The following is a 24,557-nucleotide window of genomic DNA, read 5'->3' as shown; positions in this document are numbered from 1 at the left end:
AATGATCACTGCTACTAGATTTTTACCATTCAGACCCCACCAGCCAATGCATCCCAGGAGAGGGAATATGCAGAGGACACTGAATGAGAGAACAGTTGCCATCTTAGTTCGGTATACAAGAAATGGAATCACACAGCTAAATATTTGCCTGTGGGCAAAGAAAATCAAGAAAACATAGTACAAAACTAAGACTCTAATCGTAATGATAGAGACAACAATACACAAAATCCTCTATCACCATTTAATCTATACTCTTCAGGTGTACATTTAATTTTCACTCAACAAACTAAGCTGAAAAATACTGAGACAGCAGTTTCATGTCTTTTCAAAGCAGTTGTATGATGCTTTTAGGGTTACAGATACTTTAAATTGTGGCTATCACATAGTATGTAAATTTGTTTACCTTTTTACAGGCTGTTTTTCCCATCTCTAGGTCTAGGGCAGGGGTCTGCAACCTGTGGCTCTGGAGATGCATGTGGCTCTTTAAGGACTTCTTTGTGGTTCCCAACACTATAATTGCAATAAATGGTCAACATCTAAAAGCCCAAAACTGAGCAACACATATCTAAAGAGCAAATAATATGTGATCTCAAAACATTGGATAGCTCCCCCTTTAATATACTCAGTGCATTGTGGGATATGATACTGTATCCATGTTTTGGTCATGTTGCTAATAAAGTCTTGATTTTGAAAAGGAAAAGGAAATTTGCAGCATTCCTGCTGTGAAGGGCAACATGCTTTTTAAGTATGAAAACTGAAACTAAATGTGACATAAAATTAGCATAATTAAAGTGGAGAGTGAGATGGTTTCAAAAAGAGGAAAATCAAAGATGAAAACAGAGAATTCCAAACTGAATGGACCCAATCCTTTGCATTCATATCAAGTTCAGCGGGGCTCCCTTTATGTCTCATTTCCAATGAGATATTTGCCAACAACAAAAAATGCAACCTCAAGAGACTATGTAAAAAGTTTGTGAATGTCATGCAGTAAACATCTTGCATTACAAATCATTGTGTCCATTGTTCTTAAAATAGGGGTTACAAAAAATATGCTTTGGCATTATTTATTAAAGACTGTCTCATATTCACATGCATTGTGGCTTTTGAATTATTGATTTTTTTACTGAAATTGAAAACAAACAGGGGTTCTTCTTGCTATTTTGGTTGCTGACTCCAGGTCTAGGGTTAGTTTGTATTTGCCATCTCAAGGGCCTTCTGCTCTTTAATGATGAACTTGGACCTCACTTATTCAGTATTTCTGGATCTTTTACTGTGTTAATGTTGCTTCTGATATAATTTCCTTTGTGAAGTCATACCTTCCATCCTGTCAGTGAGAGTATCAATTTTTAAATGTTTGCAGTGTATTTGAGATTTTAGTTCAAGTTTCTATTAACAGTTCTAAACACAGGAAAGTCTGCAATCTTTATTTCTGGTGTTACTTGACCCAAGATGGAAGGAAGAACCAGAAATCAACCTTCAGGATTGATTTGATCCCAGAAGTTTTCTCCAAAATATAAACGTGGGTGGCCACTAATAAGAACCCAGGGAAGCAGATTTGGAGGCTGAACAAAAGTAAAACTATTCATTTTATCAGGATTTGTCTCATTACAAATTGTTCAGGCTTCCAGCAGAGAGTGTGGGAAACTCTGAAGCTGCAATACATATGATTCTAAAAGAACTATAGAAAGGCATAAATCTCTTTATGCAAATAACTTCTGGGCATAAATGGGTACATGATACTAAACCTGGCAGGGAAAGCTGAGAAATTCACAGGCAGAATGACAAATCTGGGGACACAAAAAGAGAAAATCTACAGGCCACAAAGAAATCAGCTGAAAACAAAAACTGCTGAGATCCAAGGAAAAATTGGAAGGCCTGCATGATATTGATGTTAGGGAGGGGGAAAATAAATACCAACTGACCTTTGTTTGATTTGTTTTAAACATTAGAATACTGAATCACACCACTTAGGCTATGTCTAGGTTACAGGGTTTTGTCAACAAAGCCCACAGAGCATCCAGATTGCAAAGTGGGTTCCGCTGACAGTAAATAGACAGAATGGAGCACTTTTGTCAACAACTGTACCCTGCTCACCACAAGGAAGAATGCTGCATTCCAGAGAGCTCTGTCGACAAAACAAAGGCCTGGATGTTCTGGAGGGGAGGGGGGAAGGAGGGGAAGGGGATTCTGTCAACAGAAAAGCCCTCCTGGATGTCCATAGCAATCAGCACTCTATGGTGCCTGCTTCCAGCCCTTCTTAAAGCTGCAGGGAGCCCAGTAAACCTAATGGCAGGAAACTCAGAGCACACAAGCAGCAGAGCTACCATCTGCTGTGTGCAACACCCTTGCAGCCACACTTTTCTGAGAGTGTGCCCCCATGCCCCAATGGCTGAGTGGGATGGAGCCCAAGACCCCCTCCCACAGACCCCCACAGGGGCAGGCTCAGGGCTCCCAGGACCCTCCCTGGGGCTCCAAGAGGCAGGCCCCCTCCTGGTCTGGCCCAGAGATTGAGGGCCTCCTAGATCTCTGAGCTGAGGAGAAAACTCTGTAAGACCCTTGGGCCAGGTACTGGAATGCAGAGATCTACTGCTGCATGGTCACTGCCCTGGCTGAACAGGGCCACCCCCAGCACACCCTGGAGAAGGTCAGGGTGAAAATAAAAGACCTCTGCCAGGGGTATATGTGGACCCAGGATGCTGCCTGATGCCTGGGGATAGAACCACCAATATGCCCCTACTACAGGGAGCTGCATACCATCCTGGGGGGTAGGGGATGCATCACCTTCTGGCCTGAGCCTTGATATAAGCTTGAGGCCCCACCACCACAGCAGGAGCCCCTAGAGGAGGAGGAAGAGGCAGCTGAGCCCCAACACTCACTGGAGCCAGACTCAGAGGCCAGAAGCCTAATCATCACCCTGGACCTGGTTTCCTGCAGCCAGGCCACCTCCCAGGCATCATCAGAGCTGGTGAGGGTCCCTGGGTGAGTAGCCCATGTATCACACACCCCAGGACATGGGAAGCTGGCACAGATGGGCCATGCTGTGAGTGTTGCTCGGCTGGCTCGGGCTGGACCTTGTGCTGCAGTCCCAGCATGTGGAGCCACATGCAGCTGTAATGTGAATGACCGTGACCCAGCAGATGGCCCCCAGGTCATGGGTGGCATCCTGATGTCAGGCCCACGGGAACTCAGACAAGCTTCAGGCCCCAGGGGCAAAGCCTTTCCAGGGGGGCCTCCCTGCACCCACCACAGTTGGAAGCAGGCTAGCCACAAGGGTGCCAGCCTGACCCCAGACACACCAAGGAGTGTGGCACCCAGCACATGGGCATGCCCACAGGTACAAGGCAGCACTGTGCATGTCACACATGGCTTTGCTTCCGGGACATCCCTGTCCCTTGGCTGGGCAGCAGGAGGGGTGTTGGTTTCTGCATACAGGGCCTTGGGGCTGCTTTGGATGAATGAGTCACCATATCTCCTCCTTGTCTTTCTTACAGCTGGACCTACACTGTCTGAGGCCAGGCCCAGGCCCACTGTCTGAGGCCCCCACCCCAGCACCAGGCCAAGCCTGCAACCAGAGGATCCGTTGGAGTGTCTATGAGGCCCTTGTGCAGGACCACACTGCCACCCTGTGAGCCACCCACGGGACCATGCAGCGCTGGCTTAGGGCCAATAGAGTGGAGGTCATGGGCCTGGGACCAGTTCAAGTCCCACTTTGATGCTGTCACCAGCATCTGGCAGGACATGCTGTACCAGCCACCTCCAACCCTCCCACAGCGTGTTCTGGACCCCCCTGAATGCTCCAATGGGCGACGACCATGGCCCTCTCCTTTGCTGGCAGACCCCCTCTGCTCCTCCTTACCCGCCCACCTACCCAGAGCCCGCTGCAGCCCCTCCTTGTCTGCACCTCCCCTTGATCCCCAGTCCCAACAGGGACCACAAACCCATGGTGGGAGTCATACCAAGGCCAATGCTTCTCAGGATACCACTCCTCCTTGGGTTTTCAGATCTCCCCATCCTCCATGTTCTGAGGCCCACCACCACCTGTCCCAAGCCCCCCCACTATAAATAGTTCATTGCACTTCACTTTCTTGTAAATAGTTTTGCATAGCTCAGTTCTTTCTTTTGTTCAAGTTATATTTTCTTCAATAAAACACAATCATTTGTTCACCACACCTGGGTCCCTCTTCATTCTGCAGGGGCTGGGAAGGGGAGAAGGGCGAAGGAAGGGGTCATGGTTAGGATGGGGTAGGGCTGTGGGTCCAAGGCCCCTGCAGAGTGGTCACCCTGAGGCAGGTTGCCAGGGTGCTTGGGAGAAGCTCTCCTTCAGGGCTTCCTGGATCCACAGCCCATCCTGATGGGTCTGGCAGATGGCAGCTGTGCCCAGCTGTTCATATGCATGCTCCTCACAGCTAGCAGCCACCTCCTCCCTGGGAGGAAGGCCTCCCCCTTTCCCTCCATAATGTTGTTCAGGGTCCAACAAGCTCCCACCACCTGGTGGACGTTGCACTCCCCCATGTCGAGGCCATTGAGCAAGCACCTGAATCATGCCTTGAGGGGGCTGAAGGTGCATTCGGCCTCCATGCTGGTGCAGTTCAGGTGGGCACTGAATAGTTCCCAGCTGAGGTCCAGCTGGACGGTATAGGACTTTATCAGCCATGCATGAGGTGGTAGGCCACGTGCACCACAATTCAGAGTGGCATCTATATGTCCCCAACCACCAGCTCACAGCATGGCATCCAGGGACTGGCTGCATTGCCCCCAAAGGCAGGGCAAGCACAGTGGGCACTAGGAGAGCTTGGCTGTCTCTTGCAATGGTAGGCAAGCCCACAGAAAGGTCGGGGACAGACTGTGTGGAGAGATCCCATTAAGCAACCATCTCCGACAGGGCTCTGGCACTGGCTCGCGGAAGGAACAGATAACCTGCAACCCTGGCTGAGGTGGTTCCAGGTGGTGGTTTTGCTGAGAGAGTGCCCAGGTTGTCTGGCTGCTCTCTGTCAACAGCAGATCACTCTTTTGACACGCTTTTGCTGTCTGGATGTGCTCTGTTGACAGAAGTTTGTCACAAGATAGCTTCTGACACAAACTTCCACTGAAAAAATCCCTGTAGCCTTCTCATAGTCTTAGAATATGTTGCTGAAAGCTCTGTCAGCCACTCAAAGTCATTTTGCACATTTTTCTATAGAACTATGCTTCCCATAAGACAGCCTGTCCTCTAGGCTGCTGGACTTTTATTGATAGGTGACAGGAGATAGACATCGCTTTCCAAATGCCAAGGGATGTCATGAAAGCCCAAACTGTAACAGGGTTCAAAAAAGTACCAGGTAGGTCCCTAGAGGATAAGTTCACCAATGGCTAATAGCCAAGATGGTCACAGATGCAACTGTATGCTTGGGTGTCCCTTCTAAATGCCAAAAGCTGGGAGTGGTTGACAGGGGATGGATCATTTCATGACTGCCTGTTCCATTCATTCTTTTTGAAGCACCTAGCAGTGGCCATTGGGGAACACTGGCCAAGGCGGACCCAGTATGGCCCTTCTTATGTTCATATCGTGCCTCCTCTTTAAAGGATGTTTCACAGATAGTTGAATGACTGTTAAGAGATGCTTTGGAAGCCGGTTTCCCTTTCTGTGCAGCTCTAAAAAGAGACAATTTTATTTCAAATTAAAAGCTGGATTAGACGTGGATTGGGAGTGGTTGAGACTTAAATCTGCTATAGTTGAGGCCTGATATGCTACAAGTGGTCATCTGTAAAATGGGGAGGAATGATACTTACCAGCTGTAGCCCAGTTAAGGGTGGGCTTTGCCCACCATGGCTGATGCGGGGGGGATGGCTCTTCCCCTTCCAAGTCAGTGGATGGCCTCTCAGACTTACTACACCTGCTCATCATGGGGAGATTGGAGGGCATGCTCAATAAAATAGGTTGCAAAGAAAAGGAATAATTAACAAAGGTCCCCAGTAGAGTTTTAAATGCTGAAAAGAGAAATAGAAAGGTGTGGCAGAGAGACAGTGAGGGAAGAAAAGCAAAAGAAACAACCCCCAGGCAGGCAAGCATGAGAAGGTACAACAAGGACAAAAAGAGATGAGGGAGATGAAAGAGGAAAGTAAATAATTAAATGAAAATGGTGAGACACAGCTACACATTTAGTAAAACCAATGGTATTCAATAGAGCATGTTTTACTGCAGCATTAAAAGAATACAAATTGACAGCAAATTCATGTAAAGTAATGTAAATGTAAATACAAATCAGCTCTGTCCACTAGACTCTTGATAAGGTGCCAGCGTGGCACTTGGTGCTGCAGAGTTTGTGACCTACTGAAGAGCAATTTAATCTGACAAATTTGAACAGGTGTGACAATGACATTGGCACCTGCAGCACAACACGCAAATGTAAAGTATGCTAAAGAGACAGTCCTCATCAGAACATTCATAGCCCCTTGGTTTCATAGGCTCAGAATTTTCTGAGAAAGTCCCCATCAAGCAGGAAACGTTTCAACATCAGTCTCATCCCAGATTTATATGGAGAAATGTTACACAAAATTCTTTTAGTTGCTATTGAGTTAGCGAAGAGAACAAGAAAGAGAGAGAGAATCATGATAAATATTTTAAGTGTTGCTGTGTTCCTGACCTTTCCAGGTGCAAAATGTTAAAGACTAAGAATCTTATCTGAATCTAACTGAAGGGACAAATTAGAAGATGGCAGTGAATCCTTAGCCAGGCCCCTCTTTTGACCAAAGTGAGTCTTAAACCTATTAAATTATGTTTGAGTCAACCTAGATGTCCCTCACATCAGCAATGGAGACCTGATAGTATGAGACAGCTGCTAGGATGACTTAAGAGCCCCTTCTACCAAAGGGCAGCTGCATTGTGAACCCAGGAGAAACCAGCAGCTCTCTGAGATTCAGTCTAGGGATGGGAGCTGCGAGAACTGTGTGAGATTATCAGGATGATTTCCTGTTAAACAGTCACAACTGGGATAACTAGATCACCAAGATAGAGGGAATGGGATTTCAAACCTTCTTTACCTCTCTTTTTATCCAGTGTGTTCACTACCACTCTGTGATGCAACTGAATTAAATAACAGATGCTACGTGGCAAGTAGACTTATTTTGTTGCATTGTTCAGCACTCCATTTACAAAACTGAAAAATGACATAAGAAGGGCAATTTGTGGGAAAAGTAAGGAGTTTAATGCAGAAAATAAAGATTGGCTGAAAGAGTTTGAAAGACTGGACCACAATTTTGTTGCAAATGATATTATAAGTAAGGACAAACTGTAAGCAATTTTCCTCAGTTCTGTGGCAGTAAAATTTACTTCCTCTCAGAATTGGTTGCAGCCTTGGTAACCCAAAGATAAAAGTTTAGAGCATGCAGAAGAACTTGACAGAACACCACACACCAAAGCCAAACATTACTGAACAACATTTTACAGTAGACTGAGGAGACAAGATGAAACTGTAGCAGTCCGTGTGGTAGAGTTAGCAATTTTACATGAGCACTACTGAGTTAAATGTCCCAGTGGATAAGCAGTGGGATAGACTGGTTTGTGAGGTTAATAATGAGAGAATTCGAAGAGGATAAGCTCGCAAAAGGAAACTTAACCTAGCCCAAAGCAACAGAATTAGTATCAGCAATGGAAACCTTGGTCAAAAACTTACAGGATTTGCACTTGGAATACAGATATCACAAAATTAACTCAGCAACAACATGCAAAACAAACTGAAAGGGATGCAGGATCCTCAGTGTGCTTCCGCTGTGGAGCTCATCTTACATCTGTCTGTAAATACCAGTGTCACAAAAGCCTCACGATTGGACATGTAGCCAGAAAAACCAAATGTGACTATCAATCAAGCCAGGAGAGTAGACTCCAAAAGACCATAGGAAAAGGAAGAAGGTAGAGGGCTTTTTACTGCGAGGAGAACGCAGTCATGCAAGAGGCAATATGGGCTAGATACTGCCTAAAATAGAAGTGGGACCTTCTGTAATAACAGTAAACAACCAGTTAGTTCACATGTCCATTGATATAGGGGCTTTAGCGACAGTGATCAATGAATCTATGTATCAACAGTACAAAACACGACTGAGTCCACAGGCAAATACGGGAGTGACACAACAGCCACCACAGGCCCCAAGACAAAGTGGGAGAGGGGCCTGGGTGTGCACCCCCAGAAGGTGCTGCCCACTCCCCAAGCCACGTGGAGTGGCCCTTCAAAGGGACCCAGAGCTCTGGCCATCGCAGCTGCCAAATTAGTGGTGGTGGCCAGAGCTCTGGACTACTTTGAAATGCCGGGCCATGGAGCAATTGCCCCCTTTCCCCCCACCCCACCAAATCAGTGGGTCTGCACCGGAGTACTCATCCAGGTGTGCCAAAAGAAACAAAAGTTACTAGTGCCAGTGATCCAAGGATGAAGGCAAACCCTGTTAAGCTGAGATTGGTTACAAAAACTAAAATAGAAATGCAAGGAAATCAAACTTGAACCCTACCAAAACACAAGCTCTCCAGGAAGCCCTGGATGTCCACCAGTTTACTACAGCATAATCTGCATCAGTTGTTAACCACCGCAGTACTCAATAGTAATTTGTGTTCAGGATTCTGTTGTGCATTGGGTATCAAAGAAGGGCTTTTCAATAATTAATACACGTAACAATGAACCAAAGAAAACATTAACGCTTAAAACATACGTAAATGTTCATTGTAACCATTTCCCCTATAGCCTCTTATTTGCATAGAAGCTTGTAGTTGCACCTGGCTGGCAGTTTTCCGATGGCATTAAAAGTCTTTTTTGGAGACAAAGAGCCAGTTTTAGGTGGTAGACATTAGCTCTTGAGTTTTGTTTACAAAGTCTGAATGTGTTTGTTCTTAAGAAAAAGGAAAGACACACACTGGCAGAGGAAAAACCGAGAGAGGAAAATGCAGCTTTATGTCTTGTTCAGTTGCTGGAAGACCCCTGGCACAATATACTAATGAATCAATTGGCCATTTTTGGATCCCACTATTTACTATTTCTGTCTGGGAGCAATATTTAATTCAATTGCTCTGAGCTTCCTCTCAACAATCATGTTAGCCCCCTGTCAAGAGCTGGACGGACTGAACAGTTAAGGCACCATCTTTAGCACATACGTCTCATATATTTTTAGTTTACAGCAAATAGTTGAAATGTTAGATTTGTCCTGGCTGTTTAGGTGGACTGTAGTTCAGCAAAGATTGATGAAAGACAAAAGGTGGCGGTGGAAATTAATGCCAAAGGGACTGGATGATGACAGATACCTTACACCTTTCCCATGGAGATCGCAATAACATCTGGGCCCCACTCTAGTCTAAGCTGCATATTTTTCAGGATCACGAAAAAGGACCAACCACATAATGCTAAATTTCTAGTCAATCCTGCTGCTCCAAAGCTCACTGATTTATTGCTACTGTACACGCCAAAAGCAGAATTGTCCATATATGGACACTTTATTGAAGGCCACACGAGAACGTTTTCAATAGTGCGACAGTGGAAACATCAGCAAAAGCCCTCACTTCTCCCAATTGACTGGATGTTTCGTTCACATAAATTCAGTTGACATCACTTCTGTGATTATTTTGTGCTTTCACTGAATGTCAATTTTACACTAACACATTTAGAGGTTAAAATGACCTACCAGTTGCTTTGCAGCCTCTCTCTTTGGATCAAAGTGGTGGAACAACACTTCCCAAAAACAACAAATGCAGGAGGAGGGAGTGCAGATGATTTCGCTGCCGCTGAAAACAATGTGCTGATCTTCCCCATCCACCAACATGAATTTCAGGGCAGGGATGGCACTTCCATTGTCCTTCATCTCGAGTGTCTAGGAACTGGAGCCTTATATCTGGTCCTCCCTTTCTGTACTGCTAGCTTTACTCAAGGGGGGAGGGGATGGCAGACAGCCACATCTTAATATTTTCTTGCTTAGCAATAAATAAAAAATGTCTGACTGAAAAGGCCTCTGTAACAAGGTGCTTGGAGGGCCAGTCTGTCTGACGGTTATAATGCTTGGCTTCCTGCCCAGTTTCTGTGCTCAAGATGCCTCAGTCTTTAAGACATTTGAGTATGGGGAACCACACCGTCGCACTTCATCCAATCCCAGCCCAGAGCCTTGAGTAAGTCAACCTCCCAGAAGGGAATCTGGGCCCTTGGGCTGCTTTCTCCTGTTGCCTCTCAATTTGGGACACGTCTCCTATATTCCAAGCTCTTGTGATGCTTGCTTCTGGCTGTGGGCCCTTGTAGGCCCTGGGCAGCATCCTGCTGCAGTCCCAGGTTCTTCCAGGCACAACAACTGTAAGTTTGATGAGGACAGAACCCACAATTCTTCTCTGGGTTCACTTCAGGCCAGAAGCTTCTAGACCTCTTTCTTCATCTATCTCATTAGGCCAGGAAGATGGTGCTTGGCTCCTGGTGGCTGTCTCAGCTGGCAAGCTAGTCATCCTTCCCTCAGATAGACACCAGCTAAGTCCAGCTTCTTTGCCAATCAGCCTCATATTGAGGCAGCCTTTATTCTCCCTTTCACACCTGGTTCTGGCTGCAGGTATAATAGGGTGGAGTTAGTTAGGCCCAAACACTCTCTTTAATCCTTCCAGTACTTGTAGGTAGCTTTTCTGTTTCACCACAGGCTCCATCTATCCAATGGAATTAGCTCTGATTTCACAGCAAGCTCTTTAGTTGGGTGTGAGGAAAAGTTACAGTTGACTGAAAAGTGGCTTTTGAACATGGTCATGTGACAGCTGCCAAGGTTTTAGCAAAACCTAGGGCATCCACAGGGAGTTTGCCAGTAACAGTGTTCCTTAAGGTGGATTCTCTGCACTCACACTCAGGGGACCATGCCAACCCAACAGCTCTGAGGGTGGAACAGTTCACAGCACATTAACATGCATGTTAAAATGCTCTTGTGCCCCATCTCACTACCCTTCACTGCTCCTGCACATTCTGAGGAAGAACCTATAAATAGCTTCAGATTTGCAAAGCTCCATCTGTTTTATATCGCTTGATATCTGCATCCATATTTGCAGGTCGCAGCTTGGATGCAGAAGTGAATTTTGTATCCCTGCAAGGCTCTCACTATGTGGTGAAGAGTCAGCCACCTCCATTCAGTCATCTCACTTCTCTCCAGTTGCATCCTTGGGTTCGAGATTGTAATTAAGACTCCAAGGAAAAGGTAAAAGGAGTGGTCGCTGCACATTTCAACTCGTGAGATAGTTTGATAAGCAGCACTGTCATCTGAGGAAGATAGGACATGGAGTCTTGATTATTCACTCTACTGAAGCACCACTATGCCAAACTCAACATCAGACCACACAGCATAGTCTAGTGCATAACGTTAGCAAACAGGTGACTAGAGCTTCAAGTAACAGCTCTACCAAATGTGAACTAATCTCTCATGAGAGACAGACAATTCGTAGCTCTCTTCAGTACATAATATGTCCAGTTTAAACAGTGATTGTGAAGTAATTGCCCACTCCTTTATTATTGTAGGCTGCAGCTCATACATTGTCAAGGGGAGAGTTCTCCTCCAAACAAGCCAGACACTTTGGCTATGTCTACACAAGAAGCCTCTTTCAACAGAAGTCACTGTCAGAAGGGATTTCCCAGCAAAACTTCTGTCGACAGAGTGCGTCTACACAAAGGCAGATCAGACTGCCCAGCCCGCTCTCAACAGAATGGCTGACCAGAAGCTCTGAAAAACAGGGCTGCCCAGTGAACTGGAAGCCCTGTCTGTTGACAAAAGGGCCCCAGAGCAACCACGTGGCTGTTTTGCTGACTGAACACTGTCAAGAAAGGTGTTATGCCTGAACAGGGAGAGGTATAACATTGAAGGTGGTGGATGTGCTGAGTTTTGTCAACAAACTGTCGACAAAGTGCATTTTGCAGGTAGGCACTGTGTGGTTTTTCCCTACAAAAGCCCAGTTTTGGTAGGACGTAGCCCCTGTGTGTGTGGGGGGGCGGGGGGAGGGAATATCATGTGAGGGCTACATCAGGATAAGAGGTACCTCTCTAAAATCCTGGCCTCTTCCCCTTCATTTCTATCACAGGATCCGTGAGGCGAATGCATCAACAAAATAACTTTATAAAGATATATTAACTCAAAAATCTGGACCTGTGAAGCATTTGGATGTATATTGGCACAGCTCTCCTGGCAGCTCCATCCTAATGAGCAGCCTCATAATTGCAAATGGCTGCTCATTAGCATGGTCCCATGGCTCATTAGCATAGGCGCATGAGAACTCACTCTCGGCAGAGAGGGGTGCTGGCACTAAAAAGGCACTGTGGACGCGCACCTGCCATCAAAAAGCCCCTCTGTCGCCAGCCCCTTATGCCTGAATTCAGAATTTGGTTAAGTAAAACTCATTGGCCTTGAACAGCTTGTATTGGAATGCTTTCCTGAATGGTATAAGCAACATTTCCTTGTTTGAGTGCCTATACGCAAATCAGGAAAGAGAAATACACTAATTTCTTCCGAAAAAATTCACTTCATAACAAATAAAAGCCACAATAAAAAAAAAAGCCCTGTAACATTGTGTTTCCATAAAGGTATTTTTCTAAATGCAAGGCCAAAATTCAGTAAAAAAGAAATTAGCAGGACATCTTTTAAGACTACAAGAAACTTGATCCAATAATTTTGGTTTAGAAAAGGTTTTTCCTTTAAAATGTGAATTTAATGTAAAGACAAAACAAAAAACAAAACAAAAACAAAAAAAAACAAAAAGAAAGAAAATACCACTATTATTCTGCACAGTGTTGTTTTAAAGTATGTAAATGACGATCTATGAACGGTTATTTATGGCAACATTTCCTGCACTGTATTTATCTTAATTGCAGGAAGAAAAAGATTTTCTTAAATCTATTTTCTTCGTCATAATAAAAAGACAGGACTGAGATTTTTCTGCACATTTTTAGAACTGTATGAATGCACAAACATATTGGTTGATAATGCAACAAATAGAATAAACCACAAAAATTACTTCCTCTTTCCAAATGCTGTTTGCTTCTTATAAATGTAAATGCTACACTACAAAAATATGAAATACTTCTTTAAGCAAACCACTTTAATAATTGGCAACAATCAACATTAATTGTGAGGAAAAAAATCACTTTGAAGAGACACAGGAAGATCATTAACCTTAAATATGTTCTTCCTCTTTAGAAAGTAGCTTATTTCATAGGAGGGAGAGGCTGATCACATCTGCCATTTGAGGAACACACTACAGGTAACAACTTGGACTTACAACATCTACATTTATAAACTTCTACTTACACTTCATAGAACTCTATTGTACCTGTTTTAAAAGAATGATTCTGATTTAACCCTGTTCTTAAATACCTTCATTCCTCTTCTTTCAGTTAAAATACATTTTTCTCTCTCTTTATAGAACACCTATTCTTACGCTAGAACCTTGTCCAAATACTTCCAATGTACAGAACTAAGGATAAAAGTTCAGAATGTTCTGTCTAACCCAATCCCACCGCATCTCACTCAATTCATCCAAAAAATTGTAAATTCCTTCATCCAAACTGCTTCTTATCCCTTCTGGCAAAATGGCATGATGTCTTTCATGCTGAAGCAAGTCTGGCTCAAGATTTTAAATGAACTGACAGCATACATGGGCATTTTACACTTTCACTGAGGTACAGGCAGGTAATAAGAGGATGAAGCAACATTGTCAGGCCAATAGTGGGTATTGTTCTTCATTACCAGTAGCCCCTTTCCACGTTGTTTCAAAGGGTTAGGGTACTTTCCAACTTGTTACTGCCACCTGAGAATCAATTTCCACATGGTAACTGATTAAGGAGCTAGAAAATATGACCTATGAATTTCCAAATACATAAAAGGTTGTTACAAGGAGGAGGGAGAAAAATTCTTAGCTTCTGACGATAGGACAGAAGCAATGACCTTAAATTGCAGCAAAGGCAGTTAATGTTGGACATTAGAAAAAAGTTTCTCTCAGAGTGGTTAAGCATTGGAATAAATTGCCTAAGGTGGTTATGGACTCTCCATCTTTGGAGATTTAAGAGCAGGTTAGATAAATACCTGTCGGGGAGGGTCCAGATAATACTTAGTCCTGCCATGAGTGCAGGGCACTGAACTAGATGACCTGTCAAGGTCCCTTCCTATCCTCTAAGTCTTTGATTCTATGCATTGTGAGCTAAAGGGACAATTTTAGGTCTTCTGGCCTGAATGTGTGAAGTGTATGTTGGAGGAAGGGATGTTAGTATCACTTCTCATGCATTTCATTTTTAACTGAAGCAGTCTTTGAAAATTGGTTTTGGAAAAGGATTAACAGTGTTTGTGCTTATTTTTCTGTTAAACCCGAAGTGTCATGAACTAAAATTAAAGATCTAATTATACATCATATTGGTGAAATGAAATTTTTCACTACCAACATGAACGCAGGAAATTGTAACATCCTTTGTGAGTTGTAACAATGTGCCAGTTTTCCACTCTGATCTCCACATCAACATCAGTGAACCAGAATTGGTCTTTTAAGCAACATTTTTGCTCCTGTTTTTTGCAACCCAGAAAAATGTAAAAGAAAGTAGAAAGAGGAAAAATATCCTAGCAGTAGAGTTACAAAGAAGTTGGGACACAATTCTGTACAGATAGAAAACAAAGAAATAACACTTCTGTCTAAAGTTTATTTGTATTAACATTGGTAAGGGGTCTTGGGAAATGTATACCTAATCCCAGTTGGAGATTTTCAGATGAAAAGTGCCATGTAAGTACAAAATGTTTCTATGAACCATCAAAACTGCTGTATAAAACTAACTATAGAACTAGTAGTAAGCTCCAGAGCTTACATCGAGCCCTGGATTGCTGGAATCCAATTTGTGTCCTAATCAGTAGGTATATTAAGAGATCCATCTTAGTTATTAAAAAAATACAAAGCATAAAAAATTAGCCATACTCTGCCTTGCACAAATTGGCCGCATCTACACTAGCAAGCTCATTTGAAATATTTTCCAAAAGAAGCTCTTTTGAAATAGCCAGCAGAGCATCTACACACTAGAAGTGTTCTTTCAAAATTAAAATCAAAAGAATGCAGTGCTCTTTTTGAAAATGCTTTTCCACTCCCTTTTCAGGAAGAGTGCCTTCTTTAGAAAGTATTTTTAGAAAGAAAATGTGTGTGGATGCTCTGCGGTACTTTTTTTCCCCCCCAAAAGAGCAGTACTGATGGCACCTGATTTTTTGATCCCTGGCCCGTTCTTTCAAAAGAGTGGGGGACTATGTGACTGCTTTCTTTCAAAACAGCAGATCACTCTTTTGATCTGCTTTTTAGTGTGTGGACGCACTCTTTCAAAAGAAGTTCTTTCAGAATAGATCTTCCAGAAGGACTTCTTTTGAATAATTGCTGCAGTATAGATGTAGCCATTGTGTTTACTCATGTCCAATTAAAAATATCGTCTGCCTTCAGCTCACATGCCGGGTCCTCGTTTTCCACAAAAATGTTATTTTAAACTAGATTTCTAACTCTTTTGTTAGATGTTCTGTTTTTTATGAGATTGACTGCATGGCCATAATCAGAAGAAATGCATCATGTAGTAAAACTAACAAAGGGAGACTTCCATTTACAATAGAGTGCAAATGATTGCACCACTGATGGTCAGCAAAGACAGAACTAAGGAAGTTGCCCCAAGGAACTCTGGGATACGTACAAAGGAATTCCAGAACCCCAGCCAGAACAAGTCTTTGTGCATATAGGAAAGCAATAGTGCTCAGACCCTAGGTCTGAGCCCCAGGTTAACATAATTGGTGTTGAATGCCAGGGGATTAGACCCGAACCCAGTGTTACCCCATTTATATGTAAAACATGAGTATTTTTGAGGGTGGTCTTTAAAAACTAGTATTTGCATTTTTACAAATGTGCAGAAAATCTAGTGTTCATGGAATATGGATCTTTTCTGAAATACATATGGCCAAGTTGGCCATTTATATGCTGTATTTGAAGGTAGAAAGTGGTCCAAAAGGAAGTGATTATAGTAAATGCATGAGATATGTTACGTTACACACTTCACTCAATTTTAACTATCATTCTTCTCTAGGTATCAAAATAATCAACTAAACCTAATGATCCTCTGTTTACTATTTCCAAATCCTTGAAAAATCATAAAAATAAATTGTTAATAGAGACAGACCAACCTGGTAACCACAGTGCAATATAAGAGAGACAGTGCAATATAAAATCATGCAGGGAAATGGGCAGGATTGTCAGTTAAAGTCTGAGCTCTTGGCCCAGCAGAGGTCACAAACATACTGGTCTTGAAAAGGGCATAAGAAAGAACTCCTGCCAACATCATTATGTATTTGAGGTAAAAGAAAACCAGAACCCAGTGGAAGTGGCTTCATTAGGCTGCAACTTTATTGACAAACTATCTGGCAGTACTCAGTAACAAACTGTATAGTGCAGGTCACCATTTCCTTAATTATTTCCACATAACCTCCAACCTTGTCAAACCATCCCATCGCTGGAATCCTGTTGCCCTCCGCTTGTATGAGGTGAAAGTGTGTGTGCTGGGGGGGAAGCTATAAAAGGAGAGTCAGCTTTTCATCATTCCAGATGTAGGAGCCCCAAGCCCCCTCCCTCAGCTTCCTTAAATTGGACTAGGAAAAGGAGGAGTCTCAGTTACCCACTGTGGAAGATGTAGGATTCCCCAAGTCCCACTTATAGGATGCCTTCCTGCCAATCTTTTCCCACACCTATTTATCTGATCATGGTATCCATTCCCTGAGTACCTGCGCAGCATGGCCATGATGAGATTTATGTACTAAACTGTGACGGTATAACCTAAGCCTCCGAATCAGACCAGTTGTGGGACTGCAACTCCCTCCCCAAACCCTACCTCATTTTAGCCAACCTAGTGAAGAGGGGAAAAAAAAATCCTTCCAAGCCCCCAAGGAAAACGGCAACTGCTATAACGCCCAGAGTGAGCCAAGGGGTTTGTTGACTCCATGGGTGGGAGGGTGCTGTCAGCCTGACCCCATTAAAAGACCTTTCCATGGCTGCATGATGAATAAATTGTGCCTTCAGCCCCACCCTCTGGCCCACAAATGGCTGTTCTTCCTGTCATTAGAAAGGGCAGTGAAATGAATGTCTTCAAACCTGGGGTTGCTCCCTGTCCTTTCCTGTCCATTCCTATAAGCTTTGCCCCTTCACCCTATCCACTATAAGGGAGCCTTTAAAGATGCAATGTTCATTTTTTCCAGCTAGTCAGTGCCTTATGGAATGCTGATGAGCACATTGTCCTGAAACTGCTTTGGCACACTTAAAGATAAGTTTTGAATAATCCTGGAGGAAGACTCATCTAGTATTTTTTGCACTGCAAGTCTCTCGTAGGTACTTCTGAAAGTCATCCTTTGAAACTTAGTGTCAGACACCTTAGAAATGCTGTGGGGATCAATAGATTAAAAAAAACAAAGTAAAATGGGAAGAACATGAAGAGGACGGCCAGAAAACAGAAATGGAACGGAAGCATTTCTCTTACTTCTCCTAGAAAATGAGATAAAAGCTCCCACAAGTTAACCCATGTTTCCAAGTATTACTGTACTCTTAAAGTGACATTTTTGTAGTAGAGGGAGGCTTGAATAAGTTATAATCAGATGAAAGACCATTTTCTCCAACCTGATGTTAGTGGATCTGCCATGACACCCGTATTAGACCAAGAATTTAATTACATTACTTTTGTTTATGGCACTGTCCATGCATTTTATACATTGACTTGTGTTATTTATATGCACAAGTAGTCATTCTCATATTTAATCAGTTATATCTATTGCTGTTATGTTGAAATAAAGCAGCATGCAAATACACAAGTTAGTATGTAAAGTTATTAATAATTATTTTAGAAGCTGAAAACCAGACAACTTTGAAGAGAACATGATTCATAAGTGACACATACATGCAATTTACATTTGGTTTTAGGCAGACGTTGCATAGTTCATTATTAGTTTCTAAAGACAGACTGGATGTGTGGTGTCAGTGACCTTGGCACAGATCAAGTGACAGTGGCAAATAAGAAGATCTGAAGAAGAGGCATAACCTTCAGGGTTGAAAGGTCAGCAAGTACAGCCTGGGGGAAAAAAATGAAAAGGATTTGTTAAAAGTGAATCAAATATATGAAGTAGTAGTTAGGAAATCAGAAAAGTTGCATCAAACTCGATTGCAGAATATGATACTGACAATAATTACCTTATAAACTTGGCTATTTTATACCAGTCTGTAGAGGTTCCTTTTCTCCTGATTTTTCAATCTAACATTTCATTGCGAGAAAAAAAAAGTGTGCCTATATTTACAGGCAGCAAGTAAAATCACTTTATTTTACCCGTTACACTTGTTTCAAATATACACCCATGATACCATGCATAAGTAGACTAACATTTCAATCTGCTTCTAAAAATAACTGTACATTACGAATCTTTATCCTGTGTGTTGGGTAGTACTTGTAAGTCTGTGACTTTGATTATGGTACTTAAAGCGAGTCATCATCTGATGGAAGCATATTTTTAAAAAATAAAATTAGTCATCACTAACCTGACCTAATAAAGGAATAGAATTATATCAGAATCTTGAAGGAAAAATATTAGCAAAGTATTAATTAATAATAACCACCTTCACTCTGACCAGTTTTCACATATATGACATTTATGAAGATGATAATTTCAACTTCTGTATTTGATATATGCAACCTTTCAAAATCTATGTAATATCAGAAGGCATAAAAGTAAATTATAAAGTAATTATATTTTTATATTTATTAGTAAAAGCTTACAAACTTCACCAATTTTTATCAGCAATGTACTTAAATAACAAATATCACACTTTAAGTGCTTTTGTCACATGTGCCAAAAAAGGAATTTTATGCACTATATTCTCGTAACTGCCTCTCAATTTTTACCTCAGATAAAAATTTAAGCAGAGAGCTTTCTATTGCAGATAATGTGCATCTAAAGCAGGGATGGGGAACTAAGATCCTGCAGCTCACCTTAATCTGGCCTGCGAGTTTCAAGACTTTCCTCACCACCAGCAGGGAGGGAGGAAGTGGCTCTGCACACTGCAATTCTCCGTCCCCCCCAGGCTGGGTGAACAGTAGCACAGAGGAACTTTGCCCTGGGCTTGCTTGCAGGCTCCACCCCCATGGTTCCACTTGCTGGGAACTGCAGCCAATGGGAGTGGCAGTACCTGCAAGTTCAGGGTACAGAAGAGCTACCTGTGTCCCCCAAGGAGGTGTGCCAGGTAGGTGCCCTAATCCCCTGCTCCCTCCTGCACACACTCTGTACCACCACTCCCACACTGGTCCTGCACCCAACCTCCCACCCAGACTCCACACCATCACCTAGCGAATGCTTCCTGACATCCCTCATCCTTCACACTGACCCCTTCATTTTTGGCCTCACTGCAGAGCCTAGCAGGGGGTCTGACAAAGTCTACTAACCCGGGGCCCACAGAAGAGTTAATTTGGACCTGGGAGTCAGCCCAAAGCCTCACCCTCCCAAAAGAGGGCTGGAGCTTGAAGCGTATGAGGTAAGTGTCTATCTTTTTATTCCACTTCTCAGTTGGGGGCCAGGTCAGTCAGGGTGTTTTGTTCTTCTTTTTTGCTTCTCACTTATGTGTCCCTGATTGATTTTTCTGTGGGTCCGTTGCCCCAACCTTGATTTAAAGCTTAAATTGCTCCAGTTGGCAATGCATCAAGAACTATTTCGATCTCCTCTAACTGAAACTTATCCTTACTTCAGCTGCAGCCAGTGATGTCACCTCCATCAGGTTCACTGCTCGGAAAGCAAACACAGCTGCTGCCAGAACTGAAAAAGAATGCACAACCTTTTAACTGCTGATCTACTAAATTGTTAGAATTAATCTTGATTTAAAACGATGAACACTCCCTTTGTCTAGAGCAATTATTCTGGTTTTTTTTAAGGACAGGTATGTCTACACAGCAAAGTTATTTCAGAATAACGACCACTATTCTAAAATACTTTTGTGAGCGTCTATACAGCAAAACCACTATTTTGAAATATCAGATGGCTTGTTTCGTTTTCTACAAGCCTCATTCTATGATGAACAGGGCCTATTCTGAAACAGATATTTTATAATAGGGGCTGTATAGACAGGGAATAGGGGCTACTTTGAAACAGGGTACATCCAGCCGTACCTAGGGTGCCCTCTCAGTGTGGACACTATTTTGAAATAGCTGAGTGCTATTTTGATACACATTTGTGTGTTGATGTGATATTTGAAAATAAGCTATTCCAGAAAATCATCTGAGAATAGCTTATTCCGAAATAACACGCTGTGTCAACATAGCCTAAGCAGTGGATTTCTGTGCTGTAGTTCTCACCATGTGGCTACTCCTTCACACAAATGAATAAATATGTGACTGTGTTTTTTGGAAAAAGCTGAGTAATGATGAGTTTGACTTTAACGGAACCGGGTTTTAACTGTGTGAAAAACATGATTGCAAATAACATACTTTTCTAGGCATAGATTATAAACTTATTTAAAAAAAAACTACAATTTAAATACACAATGTGAACAAAGGGCTCATTTAATATTGTTTTTGGGTTCTAATATTAGTTTCTCTCATAAAGGGAGATATACTTTTTCTGCATACATTGTAAAGGTGCAAACCTAACCAAGAGGCTAATCTTCTGTTCTTAGAGATAACTGTTTTGTAAGCTTCTCCATCAGGTTAGCTTCTTGCCTCACACTGTGCCAATATAATAATCAGCTGTATAATATTTTCAATTAAAAAGATCAAGCTTTTAATTCCACTTTAAATTACTCGAGAAATGCTTTGCATGCTTGTTATCAGTATAAAATTATACAACACTCATAATTAATATATGATGTTACTAAAAGTGTAAATAAAATTCATATGTCTAAAAAAGCAGGCACTTACACTTGTAGAAAATAAGCAGGATTTTTTGAGCTTCCTGTGGATAGTAAAGGAATCATCTTTCCCTGGGTGGGGGCAGGGAGAACTACACCTTTTGAATATCAGTGACAATCTAATGTAAACTAGACTGTACACTATACTATCTTTGGGAGAGGAAACATATACGCCTTCATTTATGTTCTGGAAGCACCAAGCACTTTATGAATGCTACCAGAAGAAAATACTTCTACTACTAACAATGGAGAAGTAGCAGTCAGAATAAAAGAGTTTAACTCACTGACATTTCCTGTAAGAACTGGAAAATGTATGTATTACTGCTTTATCTATTTAATATCTATTGACCTTCTGCAATCTGTTTTCAGCAGTCATACAAAAGGAATTTAATTTTTCTCTCTTTGTAACATCTACTTTAATGTTGCATGTATTATCTTGAAAATTAACAACATTTTTTTTAATTAATTACCAGGAAGAATTTCTAGAGAGTTGTATCCTAGGATTCTGTCCCACAAAAGCAGAAGTTGGTCTGTAGCTAAGTAGCCAGAGAATGCTCGCACCATCCATTTAAACGATATACGTAATCTATAAACAATCGGAAAAGAAGAAACTATTGTATGTTACTAAACTTACTAAAAAGTTACTAACATTACAAATACACCCATTCAAAAAGAATTCTATGATCTGTGAGTCATTTTATTATTATGATTAATATTTAGGCTGCAGTAATACCGAAAAACCTTTATCAAGTCTTCTAGGGAAATGCTCAGTATTTTCTATGGATAGGCTCCAAATCAATTCTAATAATATAAAAATTTCCTCACCTACAAAACCTATCACTAGGGTTCTAAGTCACCTCCACCCAAAGCTCTAAAACCAAACACACACCTCCTAGACATTCCATTCTTTAAAATCTGTGGGAAAGCTACTTATTATTATTACTGAATATTTATATTACAGTAGCATGCACGGGGAGGGGGAATCAGGTTGAGGATCCATTACTTAGGTGCTATACAGACTGTACAGTAAATTATTGTCTCTGGTTCCAAGAGTTCATGCTGGTAAGTGTCATATCATAGAACCATTGAAATGCAGGGCTGCAAGGCACCTAGAGAGATCATCTATTCTAGATCTTTGTAGTGAGGCAGGATGATGTGCACCTAGACCATCCTTAAGAGAAGTTTGTCTAACTGTTCTTAAATTGCCAATGATGGGGATTCTACAAACTACCTCTATAGTTAGAGATGTTTTTCATAATACCTAACCTGAATCTCCCTTGCTGAAGATTAAGCCCGTTTACTTCTCGTCCTATCTTCAGTGGGCATAGAGAACAACTGATCGCCATCTTTTTTATGAAAGGCCTTAACATATTTGAGGACCATTAACTGATCCCTTCTGGTCTTCTTCCGGCCCCCCCATCCCCCGCCAAAACTAAACGTGGTGCCTTTTAACCTCTCTCACAGGTCAGGTTTCTCCTATACACTCTCTCCAATTCATCTACATCTTTCTTAAAGAGTGGCACCTAGGACCAGACACAGTTCTCCAGCTGAGGCCTCCCCAGTGCCAAGTAGAAAGGGACAATTATCTCCCATTTCTAACGTATCTTATGCCTGTTAATATATCTCAGAATTACATTAGCCTTTTCAGTCACATTGTTGACTCATATTCAATGTGCGATCCACTATATCCATAGATTTCTTTTCAGCAGTACTATTGCCTACCCAGTTATTCCCAATTTTGTGGTGGTTCATTTGATTTTTTTTTCTTCCTAAATGTACTATTCTGCATGTATCTTTTGTGAATGTCATCTTGCTGATTTCAGAGCAATACTCCAATATGTCAAGATCATTTTCAATTCAAATCCTGTGTCTAAAGCAGTGTTAAATAGTAATAGATCTAGTAGAAGCCTCCAGATGTGTCTTCCCAGTTTGACAGGAAACTATTACTAAAGAGAAGTTACTCACCTGTAGTAACAATGGTTCTTTGAGATGTGTCCCCGTGGGTGCTCCACAATACATGTTGGGCTCGCCCGGCGCCGCAGATCAAAATTCTTCTAGTAGTTTCTATTGGATCGCGCATGCGCCAACGCGCGCTGCTCCCTTGTGCGCCCCCGACCATGGACACGATCCGGTCCCCGCCAGTTCCTTGAGCAACCGCCTCGGATGCTCCTGAAAAACACCAGACAGAGATCCGAAGCGGGGAGGATGGGCAGGTGGTGGAGCACCCACGGGGACACATCTCAAAGAACCATCGTTATTAAAGGTGAGTAACTTCTCTTTCTTCTTCGAGTGGTCCCCATGGATGCTCCACAATAGGGGACTACCCAGCAGTAACCCAAGTAAGGAGGTGGGTAATCGATTCATGTGCAGCTTGCCCCCCGAGAGGACTGCTGTTCACAGACGGGTATCCTCCTCGAATACCCAATGTAGGGCATAATGCTTGGCGAAGGTGTCGTAGGATGACCAGGTCACCGCTCTACAGATGTCTTTTAACGCGATGCCCTTGAAGAAGGCTGTTGACGCCGCCACCACCCTGGTGGAGTGAGCCCTAGGCGGGGCCAGCAAAGGGGTCTTTCGAAGCTAGTAGCACATTTTTATACAGGACACAATGTGCTTTGAAATTCTCTGTGAAGAGAGGCCTTCCCCTTTTGACCTGGGAGTGAGAGACACTAGAAGCCTGTCCATTTTCCGCAAGGACTTAGTTCTGTCTATGTAAAAGGCCAAAGCCCTTCTCACGTCTAAGAAATGTAGGCGTGCCTCCTTGCTGGAGCTGTGAGCCTTCGGGTAAAATGAGGGTAAAACTATTGGTTCGTTAAGATGGAACTCCGAGAAAACTTTTGGAACAAAGGCTGGGTGTAACCGTAAGGTTACCGCCTCCTTTGAGAATACTGTGCAGGGCGGCGTTGCCATCACTGCTGCGAGCTCGCTCACCCTGCGGGCTGACGTAATCGCAAGGAGGAAGGTTGTTTTCATCGTAAGGAGTTGGAGGGGTACTGTGGCTAATGGTTTGAAGGGTGGTCCCGATAGCGTGCTGAGCACCAAGTGCAAATTCCACGACGGCCGAAGCGGTTTTCGAGGGGGGTAAAGGTTTACCAGCCCCTTCAAGAACCTTGTAACGATAGGGTGGGCGAATACAGTGGGCCCTTCCTCTGTATGCCGAAAAGCTGATATAGCAGCAAGGTGGACCTTTAGCGAGGATAGAGAAAGCCCGTCTCGTTTGAGGTCCAATAGGTATTCTAATATTACTGTTATAGGAACGTCAAGGAGAGCTAACTGCTTGGCAGAACACCAGGCTGTAAATCGAGTCCATTTCTGTTCATAAGTCCTCCTGGTGGAGGTCCTTCGGCTACACTCCAGGACTTGTTGCACTCCCTCCGTACACGTGCTCTCTAAGGCGCTGAGCCATGGATTAACCATGCTTGTAGGCACAGACCCTGAGGGTGCGGGTGCACTATGGACCCCTGAGCCTGCGTGAGTAAGTCCGGCGCCACCGGTAGGGGAAGTGGTGGATGATCCGACATGCGCAGAAGCAAGGGAAACCATTGTTGTCGGTCCCAAGTTGGGACTATGAGTATCATGAGAGCTCTTTCCCTTCTGGCTTTCTGCAGAACCTTATGGATAAGCGTTGTGGGGGGAAACGCGTAGAGTAGAGGGCCCTTCCATGAAA

At 42.9% G+C, this 24,557-nt stretch overlaps 1 protein-coding gene across 6 annotated transcripts in view; it reads right to left on the bottom strand.

The window, feature by feature from the left end:
- Nucleotides 1–254: 254 nt before the first annotated feature.
- TBC1D19 (TBC1 domain family member 19) overlaps nt 255–24,557 on the bottom strand; it is a 108,535-nt gene continuing 84,232 nt past the window's right edge. For 2 of the 6 annotated variants that reach the window (XM_074991772.1, XM_074991777.1), the window contains 3 exons: nt 21,361–21,476; nt 19,733–19,803; nt 15,993–18,074 (listed from right to left, as the gene is read on the bottom strand). In XM_074991772.1, the coding sequence (XP_074847873.1) occupies nt 18,000–18,074; nt 19,733–19,803; nt 21,361–21,476 (262 nt within the window). In that variant the 3' untranslated portion in view covers nt 15,993–17,999. Of the gene's footprint in view, nt 511–15,992; nt 18,075–18,193; nt 18,255–19,732; nt 19,804–21,360; nt 21,477–22,855; nt 23,060–24,557 lie in introns of those variants that run through there. The other 4 variants (XM_074991774.1, XM_074991775.1, XM_074991776.1 and 1 more) reach the window with 4 other exon arrangements.

This window comes from Carettochelys insculpta, chromosome 4 (genome assembly GCF_033958435.1).
Source record: "Carettochelys insculpta isolate YL-2023 chromosome 4, ASM3395843v1, whole genome shotgun sequence".
NCBI classification, from domain to species: Eukaryota; Metazoa; Chordata; order Testudines; family Carettochelyidae; genus Carettochelys; species Carettochelys insculpta.
Note: the sequence above shows the minus strand (reverse complement) of the source record. Positions and strands in the feature narration are given on the sequence as shown.